The sequence below is a fragment of the Chelonoidis abingdonii genome, chromosome 1 (assembly GCF_003597395.2).
Source record: "Chelonoidis abingdonii isolate Lonesome George chromosome 1, CheloAbing_2.0, whole genome shotgun sequence".
In the NCBI taxonomy this organism is placed as follows: Eukaryota; Metazoa; Chordata; order Testudines; family Testudinidae; genus Chelonoidis; species Chelonoidis abingdonii.
In genome coordinates this window covers 335,321,011-335,345,522 of record NC_133769.1, presented here as the reverse complement: position 1 = coordinate 335,345,522, position 24,512 = coordinate 335,321,011, and the positions used below count along the sequence as shown (strand labels likewise).

Here is a 24,512-nt window from a genome sequence, read left to right as displayed (position 1 = left end):
TCGATTTTAACGCGCCGATACGGCGTGTCGTATAGACGTGGCCTTACTTCCTGATCGACTGCAGACTATATAGTAAAACTTGTGTTCTGCTTAGCTATACCTTAACCAATCATTTTACTGAAATTTAACTAACCAATCCTCACATATTGTAACATGATTATTTAACCAATTATATCCCACCACCTTAATTTGTTTACACCCAGCAAAATTAATTATACAGCAGACAAAAACAATCACAGAACCAGACGGATTATACAGACAAACAATAGGGAAGTGGAGACTACAGTGATAGAACAATGCAGAAATGAGGATTTCACATCCCAGCTATTGATAAGTGATGATAGCACAGGATGCTATCAAACTAAGTTTCCTTTTACATCTTCTAGGCTCTTCCCTTTCTCTGGCGGTGATAGGAATACAATCCTGTCTGATATTCCTAACAGCCCAATAGCACCTTATTTCAGTGTGACTAGTTTGGAATGTGAGGATTGACCATACATTTCCCAGTTTATGGCTGGCCTCTGCTACTTAGCTGAAGGCCTTAGCCTAAGAATCAGGCCTCAGACTGTCACAGTAAGAGAAGGCCCTTACACTGGCAGACAGTGATTTTGATTCTTCCCTTTATATCTCTATAACTAGCTAAATGATAAGAATACACCTAAATTCTTAAAGTATAGGCCTTTGCAGACAGGCCTGAATATCTATATCCTAACACAAAGGCTTTTCCTTTCTTATCTTCTCCTGTCCTCCTCCTTGCTTACCAACAGAACAGTGGGGAAGTTTGGGCTTGTTTCTTTTAAGACACCTTTTTTTCTTCGTCTTGTTACTGCAGCTTATCACCGAATCACAGGGACAGTGCTCTTTCAGCTCCTCACTGACTGTGTGACAGCCCTTCTCCAGCGTGTCACTCTCTCAGGGGTTAGCCCTAGGGAACTACACCTCTGAGCCTTCAACAGGCCTGTCTGTCTCTGTGAGCCCTCCTTGGAGAGTCCACTGGCTCTGGACCCCCTGGGGGGGGCCTCCACACCCAGAGGGAGCACTGAAACCCTGACTTCTAGACTGGAATGACTGTCCCCCAGGTTAAACAAGAAGAGTGTATTGCACATCTGGAACACAGCACAGAAAGTTCTCAGGGACCTTGAGCATAGAAAGTCTCAGCATAGTCCAAATAGGACTCTCCAGCATCCAGGTGGGCTCAGGCTGCTCTTTGTCCCAGTCCAGAAGTGACCACTCCTAGTGGCCCACACTATATCACTTCCAGGGCCCCTCCTCTGTCCTTTGTCATTTTTTCTGGGCAAACCGATCACCTGGGGTGTGTCTCTTCAGCCCTTAGTTCTTCTGCTGGTCAAAACTGGCTGGCTCCCAAGATGGAGTAGGCCTTCGGGCCATCAGTTTCTAAGTTACAAAGTGTCCAGGCTGTCTGGGTCCAGGCTGCTATGCGGAACCACACACGTGGTCCTCTGCATCAATAAACGCCCTTTCCTACCACCTCATTAAACATACACGTAGAGGAAACTTGAGTCACACACAGCATTCATACAAACAAATTCCCTGCTTCATCACACAGCTCTTTATTTTATTAGTTACTTTTGAAACCATACATCCTTCCCACACTACAAGTAATACTGCTTATTAGGGCTATTGATTAATCTCAGTTAACTTTTTAACCAACTAATTAATCGCAGATTTAATCGCACTGTTAAACAATAGAATACCAATTGAAATTTATTAAATATTTTGGATGTTTTTCTACATTTTCAAATATATTGATTTCAATTACAACACAGAATACAAAGTGTACAGTACTCACTTTATATTTTTAGTGCAAATATTTGCACTGTAAAAATGATAAATAGTATTTTTTAATTCACTTCATACCAGTACTGTAGTGCAATCTCTTTATCCTGAAAGTGCAACTTACAAATGTACATTTCTTTTTTGTTACATAACTGCACTCTAAAACAAAACAATGTAAAACTTTAGAGCCTACAAATCTACTCAGTCCTACTTCTTGTGCAGCCAATCGCTAAAAGAAACAAATTTGTTTACATTTACGGGAGATACTGCTGCCCACTTCTTATTTACAGTGTCACCTGAAAGTGAGAACAGATGTTCGCATGGCACTCTTGTAGCTGGCATTGCAAGTTATTTACGTGCCAGGTATGCTAAACATTCACATGCCACTTCATGCTTGGCCACCATTCCAGAGGACATGCTTCCATGCTGATGACACTTGTTTTTGTTTTGTTTTTTATTTTTATTTTTTTAAAAAGTGTCAATTAAATTTGTGACTGAACTTCTTGGAGAATTGTATGTCTCCTGCTGTATTTTACCTGCATCCTGTCATATATTTCATGTTACAGCGGTCTTGGATGATGACCCAGCATGTTGTCCATCTTAAGAACACCTTTTTTTCACTGCCGATTTGACAGAACGCAAAGAAGGTACCAATGTGAGATTTCTAAAGATCACTACAGGACTCGACCCAAGATTTAAGAATCTGAAGTGCCTTTCAAAATCTGATCAGTTTAGGATGTGGAGCATGCTTTCAGAAGTCTTAAAAGAGCAACACTCTGATGTGGAAACTACGGAACTTGAACCACCAAAAAAGAAAATCAACTTTCTGCTGGTGGCATCTGAGTCAGATGCCAAAAATGAACATGTGTCGGTCTGCACTGCTTTCCATTTTTATCGAGCAGAACTCATCAGCATGGATGCATGTCCTCTGGAATAGCGATTGAAGCATGAATGGGGCATATGAATCTTTAGCACATTTTGCAGCACTGGCTACAACAGTGCCATACGACTGTCTGGTTTCACTTTCAGGTGACGTATACAAGAAGCAGGCAGCATTATCTCCTGCAAATGTAAACAAACTTGTTTGTCTGAGCGATTGGCTGAACAAGAAGTAGAACTGAGTGGACTTGTAGGCTCTAAAGATTTAAATTTTTGTTTTTAATGCAGTTTTTTTTACATAATTCTTCATTTGTAAGTTCAACTTTCATGGTAAAGAGATTGCACTGCAGTACTTGTATTAAGTGAATTAAAAATACTATTTTTATTTTTACAGTGCAAATATTTATAATAAAAATATAAAGTGAGAACTGTACACTTTGTATTCTGTGTTGTAATTGAAATGATATATTTGAAAATGTGTGGAAAACGTCAAAAAATATTTAAAAAATTATTCGTGATTAATTGCGCTTTTAAACAAAAATACTATTTATATAATCACTTGACAACTGTACTGTTGATTATTCTCACTGCCTTATTTTACTTGCTGATTGGTGCCGTTGTTACAACATATATATATTTCTGCTTAACCAAATTTAAGCTAACTTTAATTTTATATTTATCATACAAGGTGCTCATCAAAAAGCCTAAAGAAAATGCATCATGCCCGAAACTGGGTGCTCCCATTACACGGATCCTCACTAAGTCTATTTAAATCTGCCATGTAGTCTTTACTCAACCTCTGTCATGGTACAAGTTGTACTGAGCTCAGTGAGAGTTTTTTGTTTGGGAAAGGAGTATGGGGTTTGGCTCTAAAGCAAGATCCAAGATAAACAGTAACTCCTCACTTAGTCATCCCAGTTAACGTTTGTTTCGTTGTTACATTGCTGATCAGTTAGAGAACACTCCTGTTACACAGCCTGCATTCACTGTTATGCCATCTAAATTCAAACCAACCAGTTTTTATCTTCTACCATGATCCCTAAAGTTCCTAAAACTGTTCTTATTTCCTTTGCGATACCATCAGCTGCGTCAGCTTCCAACTCTACGTCAGCAAACAAATTAAAAAAATTTATTAAAGCTAATGTTAAAATTATATAATACACAGGCCGAGAAAAGTGTCTGTACATCTGGGTATAGTGCTTAATTATCCACAAATACAAAGTTTGTTTTTAAAGTGATAAGATACATATAGTGCATAATGAGCATTAACCCATATTTAGGTGAGTAAATTTAAGAATGCAGTTAGATATTGGCATCCAAGTATTCAGGTACATCACTCATGAAAAGTTTATACATTGTTGGTTATGGAAAGCACATATATCAATGAATGAAGGTTGTCCCTCAGTAACTGAGAATTTAGGGTAGGTTGTCCTTTTAGAAAATACAATCCATGAGGATATAAAATTACTGTCCTGCCCAAATCTGATGTATGCGCTCAGTTGTAGATCAATCAGCAAGGAGAGTGACAGATCTATCTTTCTATCTACCCTTTTGAGTGTTTCCTTACTGGTTTTGCAGTTGGCTTTCTGCAGTCTTTCACTCTGTCGGTGTTAATATAGATTGGTTTGAATCTGTGATCACTTTTGGCTTGAAAGCTACAGAATAGTTCAACATTTCTAAAATTCAAATGTTTAGCAGCTGAGTAAGCTGTTAAACAAAATGGCATTTTTTCTTTCCTTATGCTGTGTTTTATGGATCAATCTAATGACACATTTCTATTTCTGTGTGTTTCACATGAGCAGCTTGCTTATGTTTGTGTGGGCAATAAGAAGTCTAACACTTATTTACAGGGAGACTGCACTTCAGAAAGCTCCTGCTTTTTGCAAACTGTACAAAACCGTTTCTTTCTGATCTGAAACCCACAGGTACTTATCCTTCTATGAATGCTGGAATTGTTTATATATTTAATACCCCTTATTCTTTTCTGAGCCATGTACTTTACTTGTCCCAGGGCCTTTCCTCTACTAATTCAGGCTGAGCCTTTTTCAAGCAAAAGGCTCTCATACATTTTTCAAATTCTTTTAAATCCACCAAATCTGTATGTAACTGTTCATAAAGATGTTTTAAAATGAGCTGCACTCCTGTGACGATTTACACGTATGCTTCACTTTGAACATGTGAGTAGTCCCATAGACTTAAAAGTGAAGCATATATGTACATCTTTTTAGAATTGAGATCTTAGTGTGCAAGTCTGACTCATTTGGAAAGGAAATGGCCTGGACCTGATTATAGTGGTAGTTAAGATTGTGATCGCAAAAGATTGCAATAGTTTCTAATACCTTATCTTCCTACTAAAATCAAGTTAAACTGTTATGCTGCTGCAGCAGGTAATAGAATCATAATTTTTATACAGTGTCCTCCAGTTTGTTGGCCGATTGAGCTAGTGTGAATCTTTGACAAAAACGATTAACTTCATATCTGTAGCTTAAAACTCCAGATGCAGTCTCTCCCTGCCTCATTACTACTAACAGGTGAGGCATTCAAACTGAGATGGCTTCAGGCATGTTCAGTTCAGCAGAGGGCCTTTCCTTGCCCTGTCTCCCAAGCTGAGTTCACCATCCTCCCTGCTGACTAGTGACATACCTATGTTGTTGTCTTTAAAGCACCCCACCCCTCCCTTTTTTTTGGTCTTCTCCCCTCCAGGGGCATGCACAAGGGGGGGGGGGGGGCAAGCAGTGGTGTGGGCCGCCCAGTGATCAGCAGGGGGCACAGAGTTCCTCTGGCCATGGGGCCACTCAGGGGCACAAAATGTGCCCCTACAAGAGCCATCAATTTTTTATTCCTGCACATGCCCCTGTTCCCCTCTAATTGGTTGCCCAATTTTCTTTGCTCCTCTCCCATTTAGCCCCTCTAGCAATTCTACTTGCTGACTGGAAGCTTAATGCTGTATGCAACCTACTCCCAGTTTCCCCTGTTGTCTTAGTCCAGCAGACAGGAAAACTGACACTTGCCTAGGGGTCCCTTCTGAGCAGCAGAAATGCTAAGCCAAGCAGGAATTTTACCAGCCTGACATCGTTGGGAATGATGCTCTTCAGAGGCTTAATGCCTTATAGCTGTGTGGCCTGAATGGAAGAACATCTTCCAGGTACAGGGCCAGACCTGTAGGAGCCAGAAACTGCTCTGACAGCAGCTGGAGCTGCTGAAAAACTGGGTAGGCATCCAAAGACATTTCTACCCTTCCTTTTGATGGCGTGTGTTTTTTTTTTTTTTTGTTTTGTGTTCTTTTGGGGGGTGGAGGGATGGAACAGAAGATGGTTGGATAGTGAGCATGGAAGGATGAATGAGAGTTTTTTGTTTAAAGGAGCACTTTTCCTTGCAAGATTTTGTGCATATTTTGGAGCAAGAAGCCTACATAACTTAAGTCTAATTTTTTATTTTTGTAACCTCTATCCAGCCAACCTATGACTTGCCCAGCTATTGTTTATCTCTCACACTTGTTGCATCATGTCTGCTATTGGATTTTGACCACTTAAGGGCAGAGAATATATCCATTCTAGATGGCCTGGCATGCTGTGGGCATTCTGAATAAATAATATTTTACATTTAGCACACTTACAAAGTAGTTCTGTAAAAGCAATCAGATCTGTATCTCCTTCACCTGCTGGGATAAAAAAATATTCCAAATAGATTGAAGCATGCTTTGTCTGCCAGAACATATGCACGTCTATATTCTTAAAGCTAAACAACTTTTATGTCCAGAAATTCAGAAACCACACTCAGGTTAATGTAGTACGTGCTTCACTTGAATTTTGTGGATTAACAAGGTCAGTCTTTTGTCACTGATTGTATTTTTTTTTTGGATTAATTCATTGTTCTTGAAAGTAGCTTGTGGCTATCTTCTGGAAAATGGACTGAGGGAATATTTGACAAGAATTGAATGTGGCATCATAATGAATCGTGCCACATATTGCTGCCAAAGTTTTTTTTTTTTTTTTTTTTTTTTTTTTTACAGTTATGGCAAATATAATAACTCTTTTTTTCTCAGAAACATACTTGTATTTTTTAAAAATAAAATTGTATAAGGATACTTCTAAATATATCATTTTATGCCCTGTTTCAAAATGTTTGATTTAATTTAGTCATCATTAAGGCACTTAAAGTTTTAGTCTAATTGCATAGTTAGTAAACTTTGTGAAGAATATTCAAATACTTTTTCCCCCCAAAAATGTAACTTTCAGTATGAAAACTTTCATAATTTTGTTTAGCATTGGCTGTGCAGGTTAGACTTCTTATGGACTGGCTTCATTTACAAGATTAGTAATTGTACATGGCCGGTCATCCAGAGGTAATACTTGGATTTAGTTTCTTGAAGCTAGATGTAATTTAGCTGTATGTATTAGAGGTAATACTTGGATTTAGTTTCTTGAAGCTAGATGTAATTTTAAAGCAAACATTGTATTGGTCTGCCTTTTTGCTGGTGGGAGCAATCCTATTACCAGTCCAAGGATAATTCTGTTTACTAGTTGACATGCATGTGCATGCTCACACATGTATACAAAATAAAATAGCAGGACATCCAGTGAAGAATCTGATTGTTTTGGTTTGATTGATAATCCTTGAAGTATGGTTCTGCTCTTTAGAAGTGACTTTAAAATGGCATTCTTGAATTCCTAGTTGTTGTTTTTATTTTTTATTGAAATGCTAATCTTACAAATAAGAACTCTTTTTTCCTGTCAACCCTGCAAACCCAAAATTTAAGGTGTGTTCTTTCTTGCACATCATTAGTGGTTTTTTAAAAAAGTTATTGCAGACACCTGTGCAACCATATTGCTGTTGCTGGGGTTGCACAGATATAACTATTTGGAATTTAGCAAACAATTCAGTTGATGTACTTCTGAAGCCTTTCTAGACCACCAGATGTCATGTGTAGGCAGTGACTATCTGTCCTCGGCCACTCTTTGCATAGCCTCTGTTTTGGAAGTGGTGGTCAACGATGGGATTTTGTCAGTTAACCTGTGTCTGAAATAAAATAGCTCTAACTTTTGTGGAAAAAAGGGAAATTCAGGATCTAATACTCTTCCCTCTCTATCATTCATCATGACAAAACACAAACCTTAGCTGCTGTTCCTTATTTCTTGTTAGTGCACTCAGCACTGAACAAGATGTAGTGGAAAATACTTACTCTGTCATGAAGAGTTTACAAACGTAATTATTCCTTTGGGTTTTTGTGCTGAAAACTGTTGGTAATGTTTAGTGTTTTATTGGTGCTGCTTTAAAATTGGTAGACTACCATAAAGCTCTAAAATTTTTCTGCCAGTCACATTACATGCTTTAGTAATAGTTAACAAGGATACGCTTTTATTTTCCAGCTCAGAAGAAGATAAAGTAACTGTCTACTTCATAAACCGTGATGGGGACAAACTAACAGCTGAAGGGAAAGTTGGGGACTCGCTGCTAGATGTTGTTGTTGATAAGAATCTAGACATAGATGGATTTGGTAAGTAAAATTACTTGAATACTGTACTTTAATTTTTGAAAGTATAACTGACCAGTTTTCTCATTTGCATGGGATATGTCTAAAACATAATTATCTTCTTTGAACTTCAGAATTTGTCTAACTTTTCTTTTCCTCTGGGGCTGCATAGAATATTTAGAATTTAGTTAATATAGAACATTACTTTTTGGAAAACAGAAACATGTGCTTTGAAGCTTTTAAAAATTGACACGATATCTCTGCAGACAGATCTCAAAAAGGAATTTTAAACAATGATAGCTATAGAGCTTTTTCTGAAGGGGATGCACCCAATCTGACTGCTCTCTTCTAATAACAAGTAGTTTTTGCCCTGCAGATTTTCACACTCATGTCTTTCACGCAATCTGTCTGGAGCCCAAGTCTTTCTCTGTTTTGCCCACTGTAGAGATGCTACACAGATAGTTGATCTCCTAGTAGCACTAGCTATTTCTGCCGGTGCAAAATTTGCAGAACTGGCATATTTCCATCAATGGCAAGTTCCTTCTGCCTCTGCTGTCTCTAAAACTCCTCTTCATCTGTTGTAGGGCTATCTGTAACACCCATCACTGTTGAATGTAAGTGCTGAGAGGAGGAACCAGCCAAGGCCATCTGCAGATATGGGCACACGGTTTAGCCTCTGTACACAGGGGTAGAGGGAAACCCTTTTACTCATCCCAGTTCAATTATTTCAGTGTAATCCTATTAAACTCTGCCTTCAAGGAAACCATATCTATTTTTTAGAGGGGTTGGATAAAAAAACCTCCTTTCCCTTCCTCCCAAGTTCTACAGACACTGGTAGGAAGTGTGGTCAGGAGTATTTCCCCTCTTCCACAAGGTTTCATTTAGGGAACCAGAGTCCCTATTCCCCACACACTCTCCCAATCTGTTTCACAAATGCTCTGACTAGTCTTCTAGGTACCTGTTTTTGAGGGGAGGAACCTCTCACTTTTCTTCTGTTGGCTTCTCCCTCTCCTTGTCTTTCCCAGCTTCAGTTCAGACAGGACATGGAATAAGCAGTCTCCACCTGTTAGACTGGGGTGCCAATTGGTTCCTCCAGATGAGTGCTTCCACAGAATGAAACTTATCTCCTCTGCCACCTTCCACTGGAACAAGCCAGGTTGCTCAGCGTATAGGATTTAGACTGCATAGCAGAAGTTGCCTGCACCATTCGTTATTTGTCTGGGGCAGAGTCTAAGGATCAGATAATCCATTGAAAGCGGCTGTTGAAATTTAGGGAGAAAATTTTTCATAAGACCAATGAAATGGAGTTGGGGCAGGGGGCAGCACACAATATCAGATATTTGCTCCTGAAAAAGTGTCAATGAATCTTGAACCATTCTGGCATGAATTAGCACAGAGGTGACTTCAGTAGAAAAAATTGATTCCACCCTTGGAAAAAGGTCTATATCCCAAAAGAATCGTGCAACAGAGAAACCTCATAGACTCTAAAGCAGAGGTTCTCATACTGTGGTCTCTGGTCCACGAGCTCCGTTCAAGTGATCTGCAGGTAGTTCCCTCTAAGATGCGCGTCTGGGCAGCTGCACACAAGAATGTATGGCCACCCACCTAATTAGTGGAGCCGTGCAGGTGTGGCTCCACTAATTAGGTGCCTGGACCCTGCAGAAGACGCACATGTAAGGTGAGGTGGTGGCCTTGGGGAGAATAGGAGGTAGATGGGAGGGGGAAGTTGGGTGAGAAGACAGGGTGGGGGGAATTTGAGAGATGCAGGGCTGTGGCGGCCAGAGAAAGAGGCAACTTTTGCCCAGCTACAGGGCTGCAAATGCTGGAGAGAGACCCCCCCCCCTCCTTCCCAGCCTAAGCTCTCTGGCTGCTGTGGTGGGGCAGAGGGCACATCCATCACATTAGAAAGGTAAGACTATTGATATTGAAATATGAGTTGTGTGCTTTTATTTGTAGAAGAAAAAACGTTTATTAATTTTTTTTTTTTTTTTATATAGCGCTTTTATCTAAAGTGCTTTTCAATAGTTAACTAATGGTACAAACAGCATTTGGAAAGATCACTAAGTGGTCCGCCTAGACCCTCAGCAATTTTCAAGTTGTCTGTGGGGGAGGAAAAATTTTGAGAACCACTGCTCTAAAGTCAGAAGGGGCTGTTGTGGTCATCTGTTTTGATCTCTAGCATATTGTAGACCACAAACTCACCCACCCTCTCCTGTTATAGACCCATAAACTTTGGAAAAATTACTGAAATCCTCAAATCTTGATTTAGACTTCCAAGTTATGGAGAATCCACCATTTATTCTAGGTCACGCCAGCCAGTGATGCATGCCCCTTGCTGCAGAGGAAGGGAGGGAAAATAAAAACAATAAGCCTGGGTCTCTGCCAAACTGACCTGGGGAAAAATATGTATAAGACCCACCAGCCAGACACTTGGGAAAGTATTTTCTGTAGAAACTCAGAGCCCTCCCCATTTAGCGTCTCATCTCTGGCTGTTAGAGATATTTGCTAAGAGCAATCGCATATGGGCCATATGCCATTGTAGGCAACTTCATCATGCCATCCTTTCCATAAAGTTATTGAGCTCAGTCTTGAAACAAGTTAGGGGGTTTTGTTTGTTTGTTTTTTTGCCCCCACTGCTCTCCTTGGACGGCTGTTCCAGAACTTCAGACACCTTAGTCTAATTTAAAGCCTAGAGTTGTTGAGGGACAGTTTATATCTGTTTGTTCTTGTGCCTACATTTGTCTCTTAACTTAAATAACTCCCCTTCCTTGCTAGTGTTTGGTCCTCTGATGTATTTATATACAGCAATCTTATCTTCCAGCAATATACAGCAATCCTATCTTATCTACAGCCAAAACTCCTTAAGTTTCCTCTCGTAAGGCAGGTTCTCCATTCCTCTAATTATCCTACTAGTCCTCCTCTGCACCTGTTTCAGTTTGAATTCATCTTTTTTTAAACACTGGAGACCAGAATTGCACTCAATATTCCAGATAAGTTCTCATCAATGCCTTCTGCAATGGTAATAACACTTCCCTAACTCCTGGAGGAGTTGAAGTATTTCAGAATTCAGGATTTGGTTTGACTTCATAGTTTTGGCCTGTGCTTGATCCAGAGGGAGTCTTGGAATTGTTCTTTAGGAATAGTAAAGCACCATGCTCATTTATGATGCAGTGGAAGTATTACTAATCCATTACATTAGGCAGCAGCCAATGTTGCTTTTTGAGTCACAGAAGTAGGAACAAGTAGTGGTCAATAACTGAGGCCATGTCAAGTAATCTGCTCTGTTCAAGTACCAAAGTAGCAGTTTAGGTTTCATTTCAGAAATGCAGTACTCTACTATGGTGGGGGTGATCCTGATGGCGGATGTAAGAGGAAACTAAGTTGTCGCATTTTTTCCTTCTCCCCCAGCCAGTTGTACTGCAGAATTGCCCCTGTGTGTCTCTTATACAAAAAATAAAATGTGATTGTAGACTAAAATGTATCCAAGCAGTTAAAGTAACGTCTTTGCTTTTCTATATTTTTCAGAAAATGCTATATATTTTCATTTAATTTACTGAATTAAAACTTTTTGTCTTTCACATAATATTACATTCTTAATACTGTAAAATGGATATTCTGTAATTCCTAGATAAGAATCTTATCTCTTGTTTTCCTGTTGTCTAATCATATTGCAAAGTTTAGGTACATATTGCTTAGTCTGCATACGCAATAGTACATCAAGTCATCTAGTGCCCATTGAAGTCTGTAGGAAGATTCTCCTTGATTTCAGTGGAACTGGATTGGGTCTTTGGCGAGTAAAATTATGATTTATTAGTATCATGTGCAGATCCAAATTAATGGATTCCAGTTTTTATAATAGCATCCAAAAGCCCATATCAGATTGGGGCCTTGTTATACTGGGCACTGTATAAACTAAATAAGAGATGGTCCTTATACTGAAGGCCTCACAATCTTAGACCCCAAACTGCAAGGTTGTCTGTGTACACAAACCACTGAGCTCCACTGAAGGCAATAGAGCTCTGCACAGCCAGGGATCTGTCCACACAAATAAACTTTCCAGATTGGGGCTTGAGACTAGAGCTAGAATAAACAAAAGGAGGGAGTGGGTGAAGATCGGAATACAGTGATTAGAGAGGAACAAAATAGAGTTAGACTAGTGAGGTGCACAATTTGCAGCATTCAGTCTTGTTTTAAGAGTATAAACAAACATATCAGTGATGTCAGTAATCCGAAATCTCCTTGCTACACTTGTAGAACCTCTGTTCACATCAATAGAAACTGCATACATATCACCGAAGATTAGACTCCTAACATGATCATTTAAAACTAAAATGGATGATGGCTTAGTTAAATTTTTAAAGCATGTCAAAATATTATAGGTATTCTATTAAGAATTATTAATACCATAAATACCACAGCATATAGGCCTGTGACTACTCTGCTTGTATTCTATGTAAAAACATCCCGTGTTAATCTTGAAGCAAAGAGCTGTGGTCTGTAAGTTAAGAAGCCAAAATAAATATGTAAGCAAGTGAAACTTTTTGGGGGGCTGGGGGGGGACAAGGGGAAATCACAGTCTGGCTGTGTGAGTCATGCTACATAATGTTAAAGAAATTCTGTGTTTTATTAAAGTCCTATATATCAAGTACTTGATCTTGTAAAACCTTTGCTAGGAGTGCAGTTTTGTCACTAGAGGGCAGATTCAGCAATAGTGCTATAGGGATATTTAAAACTATTTAATGACTTAACTATAGCCACGTCACTTAATACTACTTGTTTAACAAAATTAATCATTTAAATGGAATGGTCAATGTGGTGATTACATAATCTCAACTGAAAATATATTTCCTCTATTTGTGTGGGTGGTTTAAGCCAAACAATTTTTAGTATTATTTTCTAACCGTGAAGTCAAATAGTATCTAGAGGCATATTGCTTCTTTTCACAGAATGGAAAATCTGTTCTATTTAATGAACATTCTTCCCAATAGCATTTTACTTTTGATGGCTAACTGCTCTGTGGTGCTTTCTAAACCCTGGATGGTTCTTCAAGTATGTGTCAGTGTGGATCCCACTGTGGCGCACATGAGGTGCATTCACACCTAGATTGGAATATTTTGTACCTCAGTGTCCACTGCAGTCATATATGTGGCTTGTGCCATCTATGCTCCAATGCGAGGACAAAGGGCAGAGCAGCCACTATCCTCTTATTTCCCTCTTACCACCAGTAGCAGCAAGATGGAATGTAGCAAGTGTCTGACCAGATGTTCTTTTGAGATCTTCAAAACGTGCATTTTTCACAAATTTGAGTAAAATTGTGTTTTCTACCTGCTTTTAATTGAGCATTGCCCCCTGTACAAGTTGGGATACCTGATATCAACTGCAACACATCATGACAGACTCTAAACTGTTGGGTTCAAACCCTACTAATCCCCCTTACTAACAGATGTAGCAGATGCCTGTTCTGCTTGGAGAAAGAACACCTCTTTGGGATGTGGCTGTTCTTGTCTTTCTCTGCAAGGACTTGCTAGTCCAGAAACTCTTGACTCAAGCTACATCTTTTAGAGCAGTCTGTGTGAGTCACTTCTGACCCAGAGGAAATGTTAACCACCAAATAGAGCCAAACATCTAATCAGTCAGCACTCCTTTAAGTGGACACCATACTCCAGGATCTAGAGAGAAAAAGGCATCAAAGAAAGTGCTGGCAGCCTCTGAGCCAACATTGGCAGCTCTGGCACCTGTGCCCCTGACACTAGAGGGCAACTTTGAGAGGTGAGGCCAGATGGAGCATAAGCTTGGCTCCAAGTACCATGCAGGACAGTCCTGCAAGGAGGACTCTAAGCACTACTCATCAAGAGACACATCCTCCATGGCTTCCTGTCTGAACATGCACCATGCAGGGAAGATGACCTGTTGCCAACCTGGATACTGATATTGGTGACTGTGCCAGTCAAGGTCCTGAGATGCATCTGTTACAGGTCTGGGCAAGTGCCTCCCTTTTGCTCCTCACCAGAGTGATGTAAGGGATCCAACAACTGAATCCTTGGGTGTTTTAAGCCTCTGGAGTATGAACAGGGATCAAGATGGTGACAGTGTTTGAGGCTTCCAGGCATGCTTTCAGAGTGTAGATTGTTTGGCACTTTCCCTCCTGAGAGTTGCAGGCACTTGCTTCAAGGGGTATGTGAATAATGAAACACGCTAACACTTTGCACCTGATTCTACAACACTATTCTTTCTTTAATTGCATGAGAAATACAGAGATCTGTACAAAAATAATAAATCCAATACACATTTCCCTGGATCCTACCCCTCAGTATTGTCACAACTTCAGAGTATTTTGGGGGCTGGGGTCAGAGTCATAAAGGGCTGTCCAGGGTCCTTCGGGGGTAGTGCCTGACTTGGGTTCTGAAACATAGAGCCTCTCTCCAGTCTTCTTTCCTTGGCTGGTCTGTTCCCTTCCCAAAACTTCCTGTGTGGGTCCCGTCTTCCCTCCTGAGTCTGTTTTATAATCTCCTTCTTTGTCCTTCTCAGGGAATTTCCATTCTTTCCACTATCCCCTCCCTGCAGGTAAGTTGAGGGAAGTTGGAGAGAAGTGTTTGCCCCAGACACTGAGAGGTCCTTAACAATTTTACTACATTGGATAGGGATCCCTTTTCTCTACCTTTTGGAGAGCATCCCTAGGGAAGTTTCCAGGGACCCCCCATTTAAGGCCCCACCTCAAGTGAGATATGAGTGGCACTGGATCAGCCATCTGCAACCTGACCCAGTATCCTTACAGCATAGCTTCTTGGCCATATTGGTCTGATTGCAAACTATCATCATGTAAGTTCTGGAGCAGATCTTGCATTCCCGCGGCATAGTTAGCCAGCCCTTCCACACCAAAGCCTGATGTCGGCCTCCAGGAGCGGCTACAGAGGGACAGCAGAAACCGCCATCAATGTTGTCACTTGATGAAACGGAGGCAATGCTATTGGACCCAGTACCAATAGCTGATCACTTCCAGCCATACCAGGATCTCCAGTTCTAAATCAGAGGGTCTGGGCCACCTCCTTCCTTTGGTAATGTTTGCCCCAATGTTGGCCATCCCACCATGTCCATCTTCTCCATCTCCCACAACTGTCCCTGGCACTATCTCCTCTCCCTCATGCCATCATTCCTAACCACATCCCCCCCCCCCCCCCCCCCGCCCCGATCACTACGGAGGCCACCTTGGGACCAACCAGGGCAGTAGCTGCCCTGACCCTCCCCCCCCCCCCCCCCCCCATCCATGCCACTGTCTCTGGAACACCCACTCCCTCTCTTTTTTAAAAAAATAAAAATAAAAACAAATCATATATATCATGGCTTCTTCTTGTCTCATACAAATAATAATAATAAACACTGAAACAGTGGTGATACAGGTTAAGTCCCACAAGCTGTTGGCGTACTGAGTTCTTTGACCCCAGCAGGATTGCCCTGCTGATCAACAAGAGATCCTGTCACCTGCCGTTGTCCCTGTGTACTGCATACTTGAGCCAGCGAAGGGACTGTCAGGCCCTGACCACTCTGTTTGGCTCTTTAGAAGCAGAACAGATGAAGAGCTCCATTCACTTTAAAGTCTCTCAATCCATTCTACATTCCTCGGGGGTCTACACATCAGGTTCCTGTAAAAGCCAAATAAAACCCAATTTCAGCAGAGGATATAGTTCTACTCTATTGAGTTTACAGCACATGTACCTGAGAGGAAAAGGCCCCAGTACTCCAGGAGACTCCATTTTTTGTGCTCCTTTGGACACAAAGGAGGTGACAGGTTTGGTAGGAATGTTGGGAGCCACATGCGAGCCACTTTTAGCACTTGCCACCACCTTGCCCCCTTCCACCAGACTTGGTCTACTATCACAACTGACAAGCAGCTGTTGGATATCCTCATCCAGGGCTACCCCATTCATTTCCATCCTCTTCTGACAAGCTCATTACAAAAAGTGACCTCCTCATTGCTTCCTCTAGGTGCCATAGAAGTACCACCTCAGGAATATAGGAGAAGAGGCTTCTACTGCTGGTATTTCCTTATTCCATGGAAGAAAGAGGGTCTTTGTCCTATATCTAAGACATGTGTTGACTGAACAAATACGTATGCTGCGTCTGATTCAGGATGATGATCATCTCTTCAGGCTCGAGACTGGTTCATTCCTGTTGACTTACAGGATGCATATTTACACATCTCTCTCCACCAGAGAGAGGTATCAGAGGAAGTACCTCATATTCACAGTGGGGCCAGAGGAAGTACCTTATATTCATAGTGGGGCCAAATCATATCTGTACAAGGTACTGCCATGTAGACTCTCCATGGCTCTCAGAGTCTTTACAAAATTCTTCGAAGTAGTGGTGGCCCACATGAGCAGTAGGGGCATTCTTATGTATCCTTTCCTGGATGGTTGGCTGATCTCCTAGCAGGAGACAGTGGCAAGTCTAGAATAGGCACTTGTGCACTTTCTCTCTGTTTGCCCAGCTAGCCCTGCTGGTGAACTATCAAAAAATCTTTTCATATCTCGTCACAGACAATAGAGCTCATAGCAACTCTGATCAAGTGTTCAGGTCTGAAAGCACGTATCTGCCTGAGGACAGATTCCTGCTAGTACAATTACTATTACTTGAAATAAAATCAAACCAGACCATGATGGTACAGGCTTCCTTGGGATGTTCGGCTATATGTTGGCATTTATGCGTGTAACGTCACTTGCCAGACTCCACCGGGTGCTCCTTCAGCTCTGGCTCAGGTAAGTCTACTCCCTGGAGAAACACTGGATGAATAGGAAGGTCTTAGTACCACCTCATGTCATTGAAGAGCTGACATGGTAGCTAGAACCCAAAAAACGCTCAAGGAGGTGTACCGTTCTCTGCCCCTTCCTTTACAAGGACATTAATTGTGGATGTATCTCACAGGTTGGGGAGCCCACCTGATCCAGATGCAAGGGACCTGGTCCCCCAGAAGACGTAGGACTTCACAAAAATGTCCTGGAACTCAAAGCATCAGGGTAGTGTGTATGGCATTCCCAAGTATCCTTTGAAATTCTCTGGTGTAGATCCTGACAGACAACACATCAGGGATGCACTACATAAACAAGCAGGCAGGAGCCTGCTCATCATCCCTTTGACTGGAAGTCATCAACCTCTGAACATGGTGCCACCGATATGGGATTACTCCAAGGTTCGTCTCTTGGGAGTCATCAACAATTTGGTGGACTTCCTGAGCAGAAAATCTGTTACCAATCACAAAGGGTCACTTGTGAACCATCATAGAGCTGATTAATTCCATTATTGGGGGGAGGGATGAAATTCTTGTGAAAGACCAGTTTGGCACTGAAGAGACTGTCAAGAATCTGAACCTTTCTTCCGGGGGGGGTAGGAGGAATCCAGGGGATTGTTATTGGAAACCATAATGGAGTCAAGATCTCCTATATGCCTTTCCAACAATCTTCCCAGGGCACTCTTCATAGTTAAACAACACAGAACCACAATCCTCCTTGTAGCTCCCTACTCATTCCCAGCAGTTTTGGCTGACAGACCCACTCCAGATATTCATTCAGCTCCTAGACTGCCTGGACTTCACAGCACCACAGTCAGATAATCCATCCAGACCTGAAATCGTAGATTTTTGTCTGGAGTACCATGGATGGGGCCTATTCTTGACAAGTCCAGGAGATACTGATACAAGTCCAGGAGATACTGATACTGTGGAAAGACATTACCAGAAGTACTTACAGTAATTATCAAAATGGGTTTTGCTTTGAGGGCCACGACCATATTGGTGTTAGAAGCATTCTGGTTTCTAGGCTTATTCTTTGGGCTGGTTGGTACTGAGTGAATTTTTCAAGTTAGTTGTATCTTATTTCAAATATATAAAGATCACACACATTATAGTATTTTTAAGTAGTTTAAGTAACATTCACATTCATGTGATAAGGTACTTCTCATTCTTTAGCCCTGCCTTAGGAGTTCAGTTTCTTCTTTTCACACAGGATGTATAAATTGAATAAAACTACACTAAATATATTTGTGCATAGTTCATATGGCTTGTGATGTCTGAGGAAAAAGTGGATGGATCTAGTAATGCTCTCTATGCTGCCTAATAAGACTTCTGATTAACACAAGAATTTGTTGGAAACAAATAGCATGTCATATCTTTGCACTTAAACATTTCTCATTACTCAGTGGTTGACTTTTTTATTAACAAGTAGTAGTTCATTGTTTAGTAAGGGATTCTACTGATTCTCTGCTATAATGCAGTGGCAGATGTAGTCTCCCAATTCAGTGGGTGCACGAAAGCAAGAGAGTTCTCGCTTTGAATCCAGATCTGGCTGCTCAGAGTTGGGAGAGGCAGTGGGTCCAGTTGAACTCTTGAACCTCTGCTATCATATAAAACCCAGTATTTCTAGTAAACTTGTCTATCTTGCAGGTGCATGTGAAGGAACATTGGCCTGCTCCACTTGCCACTTAATCTTTGAAGACCACATATTCCAGAAATTAGATGCAATTACTGATGAGGAAATGGACATGCTGGACCTAGCTTATGGACTGACAGAAACGTAAGGCACAGACTTTTGAGTATGCCAGCGGGCTGAAAGAAAGGGATGGAGAAAGGGGCAAGAAAGAATTAAATGTTGCGAGAGTGACTTAATCAAATGAGAATAAACAGTTGGGATCAATTACATAGAAAAGTTAGATTTTCTTTGATAGCTGACGTTTACTACATAGGTGGCACCTGTACCAAACCAAAGACTTTGCCAGTCCTCGATAGTATCCTTTCAGTGTACGGATGATCTTGCACAGAGCTGTCATGTAGCTCAGTATAAACAAAGCATCCTACTAGTAGTTCCCCTACTGCTCTCCTGTTTATTTTCTTTCTTCTGCTTTTCTGGACCATATTAACCTTGTATGTAGAGGTTATGAACAACACCATGTTGCCAATTTGGAACAGGTAATTAGCAGCCATCTATAAAAGCAAAAAATATTAGATTGCTATTTAGTTTTAAGCACATTTCTTTGTCTGCTGAAAACCTTTTCCTGGTAACCTTTTCTAGTGTTAGTCTGTTACAGCGTTCAGGTGAACACAGACAAGCACTCCTAAATACTTCAAAAAGCCCAAGAAAGTTTAGAAAGAAATCTTTTGCTGAAAATATGGGGTTCAGTCGCTCATCCACACTGAGGAATTGTGTACTATGCATTGAGGGAGACAACTGCCCCTTAAAGAGCTATTCTAGAGAAGCTGCAAATCAACTCCCTCTCCCCCTACTTCCATATATGTAGAGTCCTGGACACATACAAATTTATATCCGCGATATAAATCAGTATCCGTGGAACCACACAGCTCTCCCAAAAACCACAGCAGTGAAAGGAACAGAACATGGGACCATTGCCAGTGCCCCACGCCAGCAGCTCCTCTGGCATGGCTGTAGCACCCCAGCCCTGCCCACTGGGGAGGGCACCAAGTTACTGACAGCTGTCCTTAATCGTGCTCTTGTGTTCAAGCAGCATGCATGCCCCCAGATAGGAGATGCAGACCACTGCATGGAACTGATAGGGGCAGGGCTGCAGACGGGGTTGCTGGCTCCTGGGAGCAGTGGCCCCACATTCTCCCTTCACCGCTGCGGTTCTCAGGAGAACCCTCTGGATATAAATTTATATCTGTGCAGGGCTCTACACATCTGAATACATTTTCCTAGCTGTCAAAGGCTGTTACATGATTAGCTTTTCCTTGTGAAGGCTCAGATACAGGAGAACATGGTAGACAGGCACTTCATTAATGTTTTTAAAGGCTTGATTCTATCTGAGGTGGGCCTCACAAAAGGCCTGATCCAGAGCCCATTGATGTCTTTGGGAATCTTTCCACTGATGAGGGTTGGTTGGTTGGTTTTTCGCCCCTACCAGTGGGCTTTGGATGTATCCCAAAACAAATTTTTGACTCTGCAAAGAAGTGGGTCTAATTCAAGCATCCTTCCATCCTGCAATCAATGGGACGTCTGAATTAGTCAGAGACATTTCCCCACTCTCTGCCTGGGTTTTGGTCAGCCAAACTTTTTTTTTTTTTTTTTTTTTTTAATAATTGCTATTTGTTTCTAGAATTTGTCTCCTAACTAAGACATTAAGCTGTGAGAAAATTGTTTTTGCTTCCTTTCCTTCCTCCTCCTCCTCCTCCTCCTCCCCATCCCCTTCCCTAAACAGAAAATTAAAAAGAAAGGATGAAGAAAATGTAAGACTTTTAAACATAGTTACTTCACCCGTACCATCTCTGTTCACTTCCTCCACTGAGAAAGAGGTACTTTAGTCTCTGGGCCAGAGCTATTTGGGGAACAGACTCCGGAAAGAATGTTCCAAGACCATATGTTTTTGATTTAACCACCTTTTATTTAAGCCTTAAGAGCAATGTTCTCTTAATGACTGAGGAGCAGAATGCCAGACAGATCACTCAGGCAGTTTAAATTAAAAAAAAAAAAAAAAAAAATTCTGAATGGGAGGAAGCAAGATGGTGAAGTTTCAGAGTTTCTAAAGCAAGTTATACTTCATCAGCTTACCTGTCATAGCTATTGCTTCTCTGGCCAAGGATGCTATGGTCTACTCGAGAGAGATTTTTTTCTGGATGACCAGACCAACAGGAGGACAGAACTTTTATGGCTTCTATTGCATTTTCTATAGGCTTGTCTGGCCTGTTACGGCGATGTAATTGTTAGGTAGAGAGAGAAACCTGATAACTTTGCTAGGGTAATATTAGATATAGGTTTCCTTGCAGGTGGATCTCTAGATTTGGAAAGTTTGAGCAAGGGGAATATATTTGGTTAAAGATAATTGTTTGAACTGTTCACAAAGACTCTAAAAGTGTTGATAGAGGAACTTAATGAGAAACCTGCTAAATAGTTTCATTACAGTGTACCCATCAGATTGGGCTCCGTTATGCTGGACACTGTACAGACACAGTTCCTGTCCCAAAGAACTTGCAACCAACTTGAGATCAATTTATATCTTAAATTATATCCGTGCTAAAGCAGACACCTATGATATTCTCAGAAATCAAGGTTATTCTCTGGGCCAGGAGCCGCATGAGACCACTACAATTCTTCATCTAAAGTATTAGACCAGTAATCAGAGCTTCATCTGGTTTCTTCTTGGCTTTTCTGACCCCCTCACCTCCACATCTGAGTATCTGTGTATTTTTTTCACTGCTAACTACTGCCCTCTAGTGAATATTGGCAAATAAGTAACAGACTGAAGGAAATTTAGCCTGGTTGTTTTTTATTTCATATAAAGAACATTTGCTAATTCAACCCACAATGCTGAATTTTGAGGATGAATCTTCCTAAAGTTGTTAACTTTCATTTTGAATGTGAGAGAATATATTAGATCGTGTTAATCTTTAACCTTGAGTATTGTAATAAATCCATCTGGTTGGAAGCAAAGAACAAGCGTCTTCGTATTGCCACCCTAACTTACGTTTGCTCTAGCCGCCTCAGTAAAGCATGGGAAAGGATGCCACCTTCTTCTGATGGTCATTATGAGCCCATTTCTGTGAAGTTTAGTTCACCTCCAGGGACCTACTGGTATTCTATTGATGATGTGAGAGTTAAATTTCACCCATGTAGTCTTTCAGAATTAAATTAATAGAACTCGTTAATTTACCTGTTCTATCACTTCATGAAACCAGTCCATAAAATCATCCTCAAATGCAAGTCTTTCCTACACAAGTTTTTTTCATTTAAAAAAAAAATCTTTCTTTGTTCCAGCAAACCAAAAGAGAGAGAATAACTTGCAGGATATTTTTATTAAGATAACAGAATGATTTGTTGTGTTAATGAACGTCTGGCTCTTTTGAATATCTTCGCTGGTTCTGAATCGTTGCTCTGGTAATTAGAACTGAATTTCTCATGTAATGACTAATGAACTGAGTTAGTGAATCTTAGCATCAGACTTACTGTAATTGGTGGCAGGGACTGTTTTGGTGGAGTTAGTCACTTTTGGTTCAGTGAAACTAGGCTAAAGTCAGAGAGACTGTCTATAGATCGGCGCTGCTAAAATCAGTATATTTGAAACAGAGGCAGTGTGAATAAAGTTAATGTTGGTCCTATGTGGAAGATTGGTCATGTAAAATTGATATGTTTTAATTGGTCTAAAAGTTTCTAAAACTGATGCTAAAAGCTATAGTGTAACTTACATTAATTGCCTATCAATCTAAAATTTTATGCAAAATTTTAAATGTTAACTGTTACATGTACATTTTAATGGACTTAAATTTTAGTAAGGTAGGGTTTTTTTAATGTAACAGAACAAGAAAATAAAATGCTATCACAGTCTCATAAAGGCATTTATTAAGACACCACTTTTTTTATTTGTGAACGAACTTGAAAATTGTCTTGCTAATGGTATTGCTAAACTACAAGAAAAACATTATGAAATGCTTAAATAAGAATATTAAATGCTATTTTTATAGGCATTGTTTCCCTTCAGTCCTTAAGTGAAACTGATATGACTTCTATGGCAGTACAGTAACTCCTCACTTAAAATTGTCCCAGTTAAGTTGTTACACCGCTGATCAATTAGGGAACATGCTTGTTTAAAGTTGGGCAATGCTCCCTTATAACGTCGTTTGGCAGCTGCTTGCTTTGTCCACTGCTTGCAGAAAGAGCAGCCTGTTGGAGCTAGCTGGCGGGGGCTTGGAACCAGGGTGGACCCCGGCATCCTCCCTATTAGCTCCGCTAAGTTCCCTGTGTGGCAGCTGCCCAGCAGGCTACCAATTGCCGTGCAGTTCAGTTGTCCCTCCCCTCACTGCCCTGTGCTGCTCCTGCCCTCTGCCTTTGATCTGCTCCCAGGAGCTTCCCGCTTCCTGTGGGGAGGTGGGGGAGGGTGCTAATGTCAGGGTATCCCTCTCCTGCCCCTGTACCTTATCTCCACAGAGCAGGGGGTGGGAGGGGGAAACACATGACAGGGCTCAGGATGGAGGGAGCTTGCTGGCAGCAGCTGCTGTCTCAGCTTGCTGATCTACTTAAAAAGGCAGTGTACTTAAAGGGGCAATTCATGTCTCTCTCTCGCTCTCTCACAGACACGATGTGTGTCTCTGTCTCCCCCTGCCATGCTGTCTCCCCTCCCTTCATTCGTGCTGCCTTGTAGAGTGTGAGGCTACATTAACAATAATGTGTTTAACCCTTGAGGGCTCAGCTGAGTGCTAATTCATCGTTTAGCAGTAAGACATTCCCTGGAAAATATCCGACCCTCTGATGTCACCACCTCAACCAAGTTTCACAATCATCATTGCTGTGTACAGTATAAAATTGTTTGTTTAAAACTTGTACTGTGTGTGTGGGGTGTGTGTAGATAGTCATGTGTGGCGAAAAAAATTTCCCTGGAATCTAACACACACACACACACACCCCATTTACATTAATTATTATGGGGAAATTGGATTTGCTTAACATGATTTCGCTTAAAGTAGCATTTTTTCAGGAATATAACTACAATGTTAAGTGAGGAGTTACTGTACTGCCCACAAACCCCAATCAGGATCATTATGCTTAGTACTGTGCAAACATATAGGACAGGGGTGTCATAAAAAGAGAGTTAAGGGTTAATGTCTCTCTTACCTATAAAGAGTTAATTAGCTCAGTAAACCTGGAACACCTGACCAGAGGACCAATCAGGAGACAAGATACTTTCAAATCTCATAGAGGGAAGCCTTTATTTATTTGGGGGGGGGCGGGGTTGTTCTCTCTGGGGGCTAGGAGAGGCCAGACATGCATCCAGGTTCCTCCAATCTTTCTGAAAAAATCTCTTCTGTTCAATTTAGTAAGTACTAGTTAGAAAGGTGGTTTAGTCTTTTGATTGTTTTCTTTATTGCAAATGTGTATTTTGCTGGAAGGATTGTATTTCTGTTTGCTGCAACTTGTATTGTGCTGGGGGGAGGATTCTCTCTAGTCTCTATAAGCTGAAAGACCCTGTAACATTTTTTATCTTGATATTACAGAGATAATTTTTTACTTTTTCTTTCTTTTATTAAAAGCTTTTTCTTTTTAAGAACCTGATTGATTTTTCCCTTGTCTAAGACTCAAGGGGAGGGGGTCTGCACTCACCAAGGAATTGGTGGGAGAAAGGAGAGAAGGGGGGAGGAAAAGTCTGATTTCTCTCTGTGTTAGGAATCTGTCTCTCAGGGAGTGGTGAGGGGGAAAAGAGGAGGGGGGAAGGCAAATTTCCTCTTTGTTTTAGGTTCATGGAGCTTGAATCTGTATAGTCTCTCCAGGATAACCCAGGGAGGGGACGCCTGGGAGAGGCAATGGTGGGGGAAAGGGCTTACTTTCCTGGTGTTAAGATCCAAGGGGGTTTGGGTCTTGGGGTCCCCAGGGAAGAG

At 41.1% G+C, this 24,512-nt stretch overlaps 1 protein-coding gene across 1 annotated transcript in view; it reads left to right on the top strand.

The window, feature by feature from the left end:
* Positions 1-24,512, top strand: part of FDX1 (ferredoxin 1) — a 56,334-nt gene that overhangs the window by 20,658 nt on the left and 11,164 nt on the right. Inside the window, exons 2-3 of the mRNA XM_032776895.2 lie at positions 8,046-8,173; positions 18,582-18,711. Coding sequence (XP_032632786.1) covers positions 8,046-8,173; positions 18,582-18,711 — 258 coding nt within the window. The remainder of the gene's footprint in view (positions 1-8,045; positions 8,174-18,581; positions 18,712-24,512) is intronic.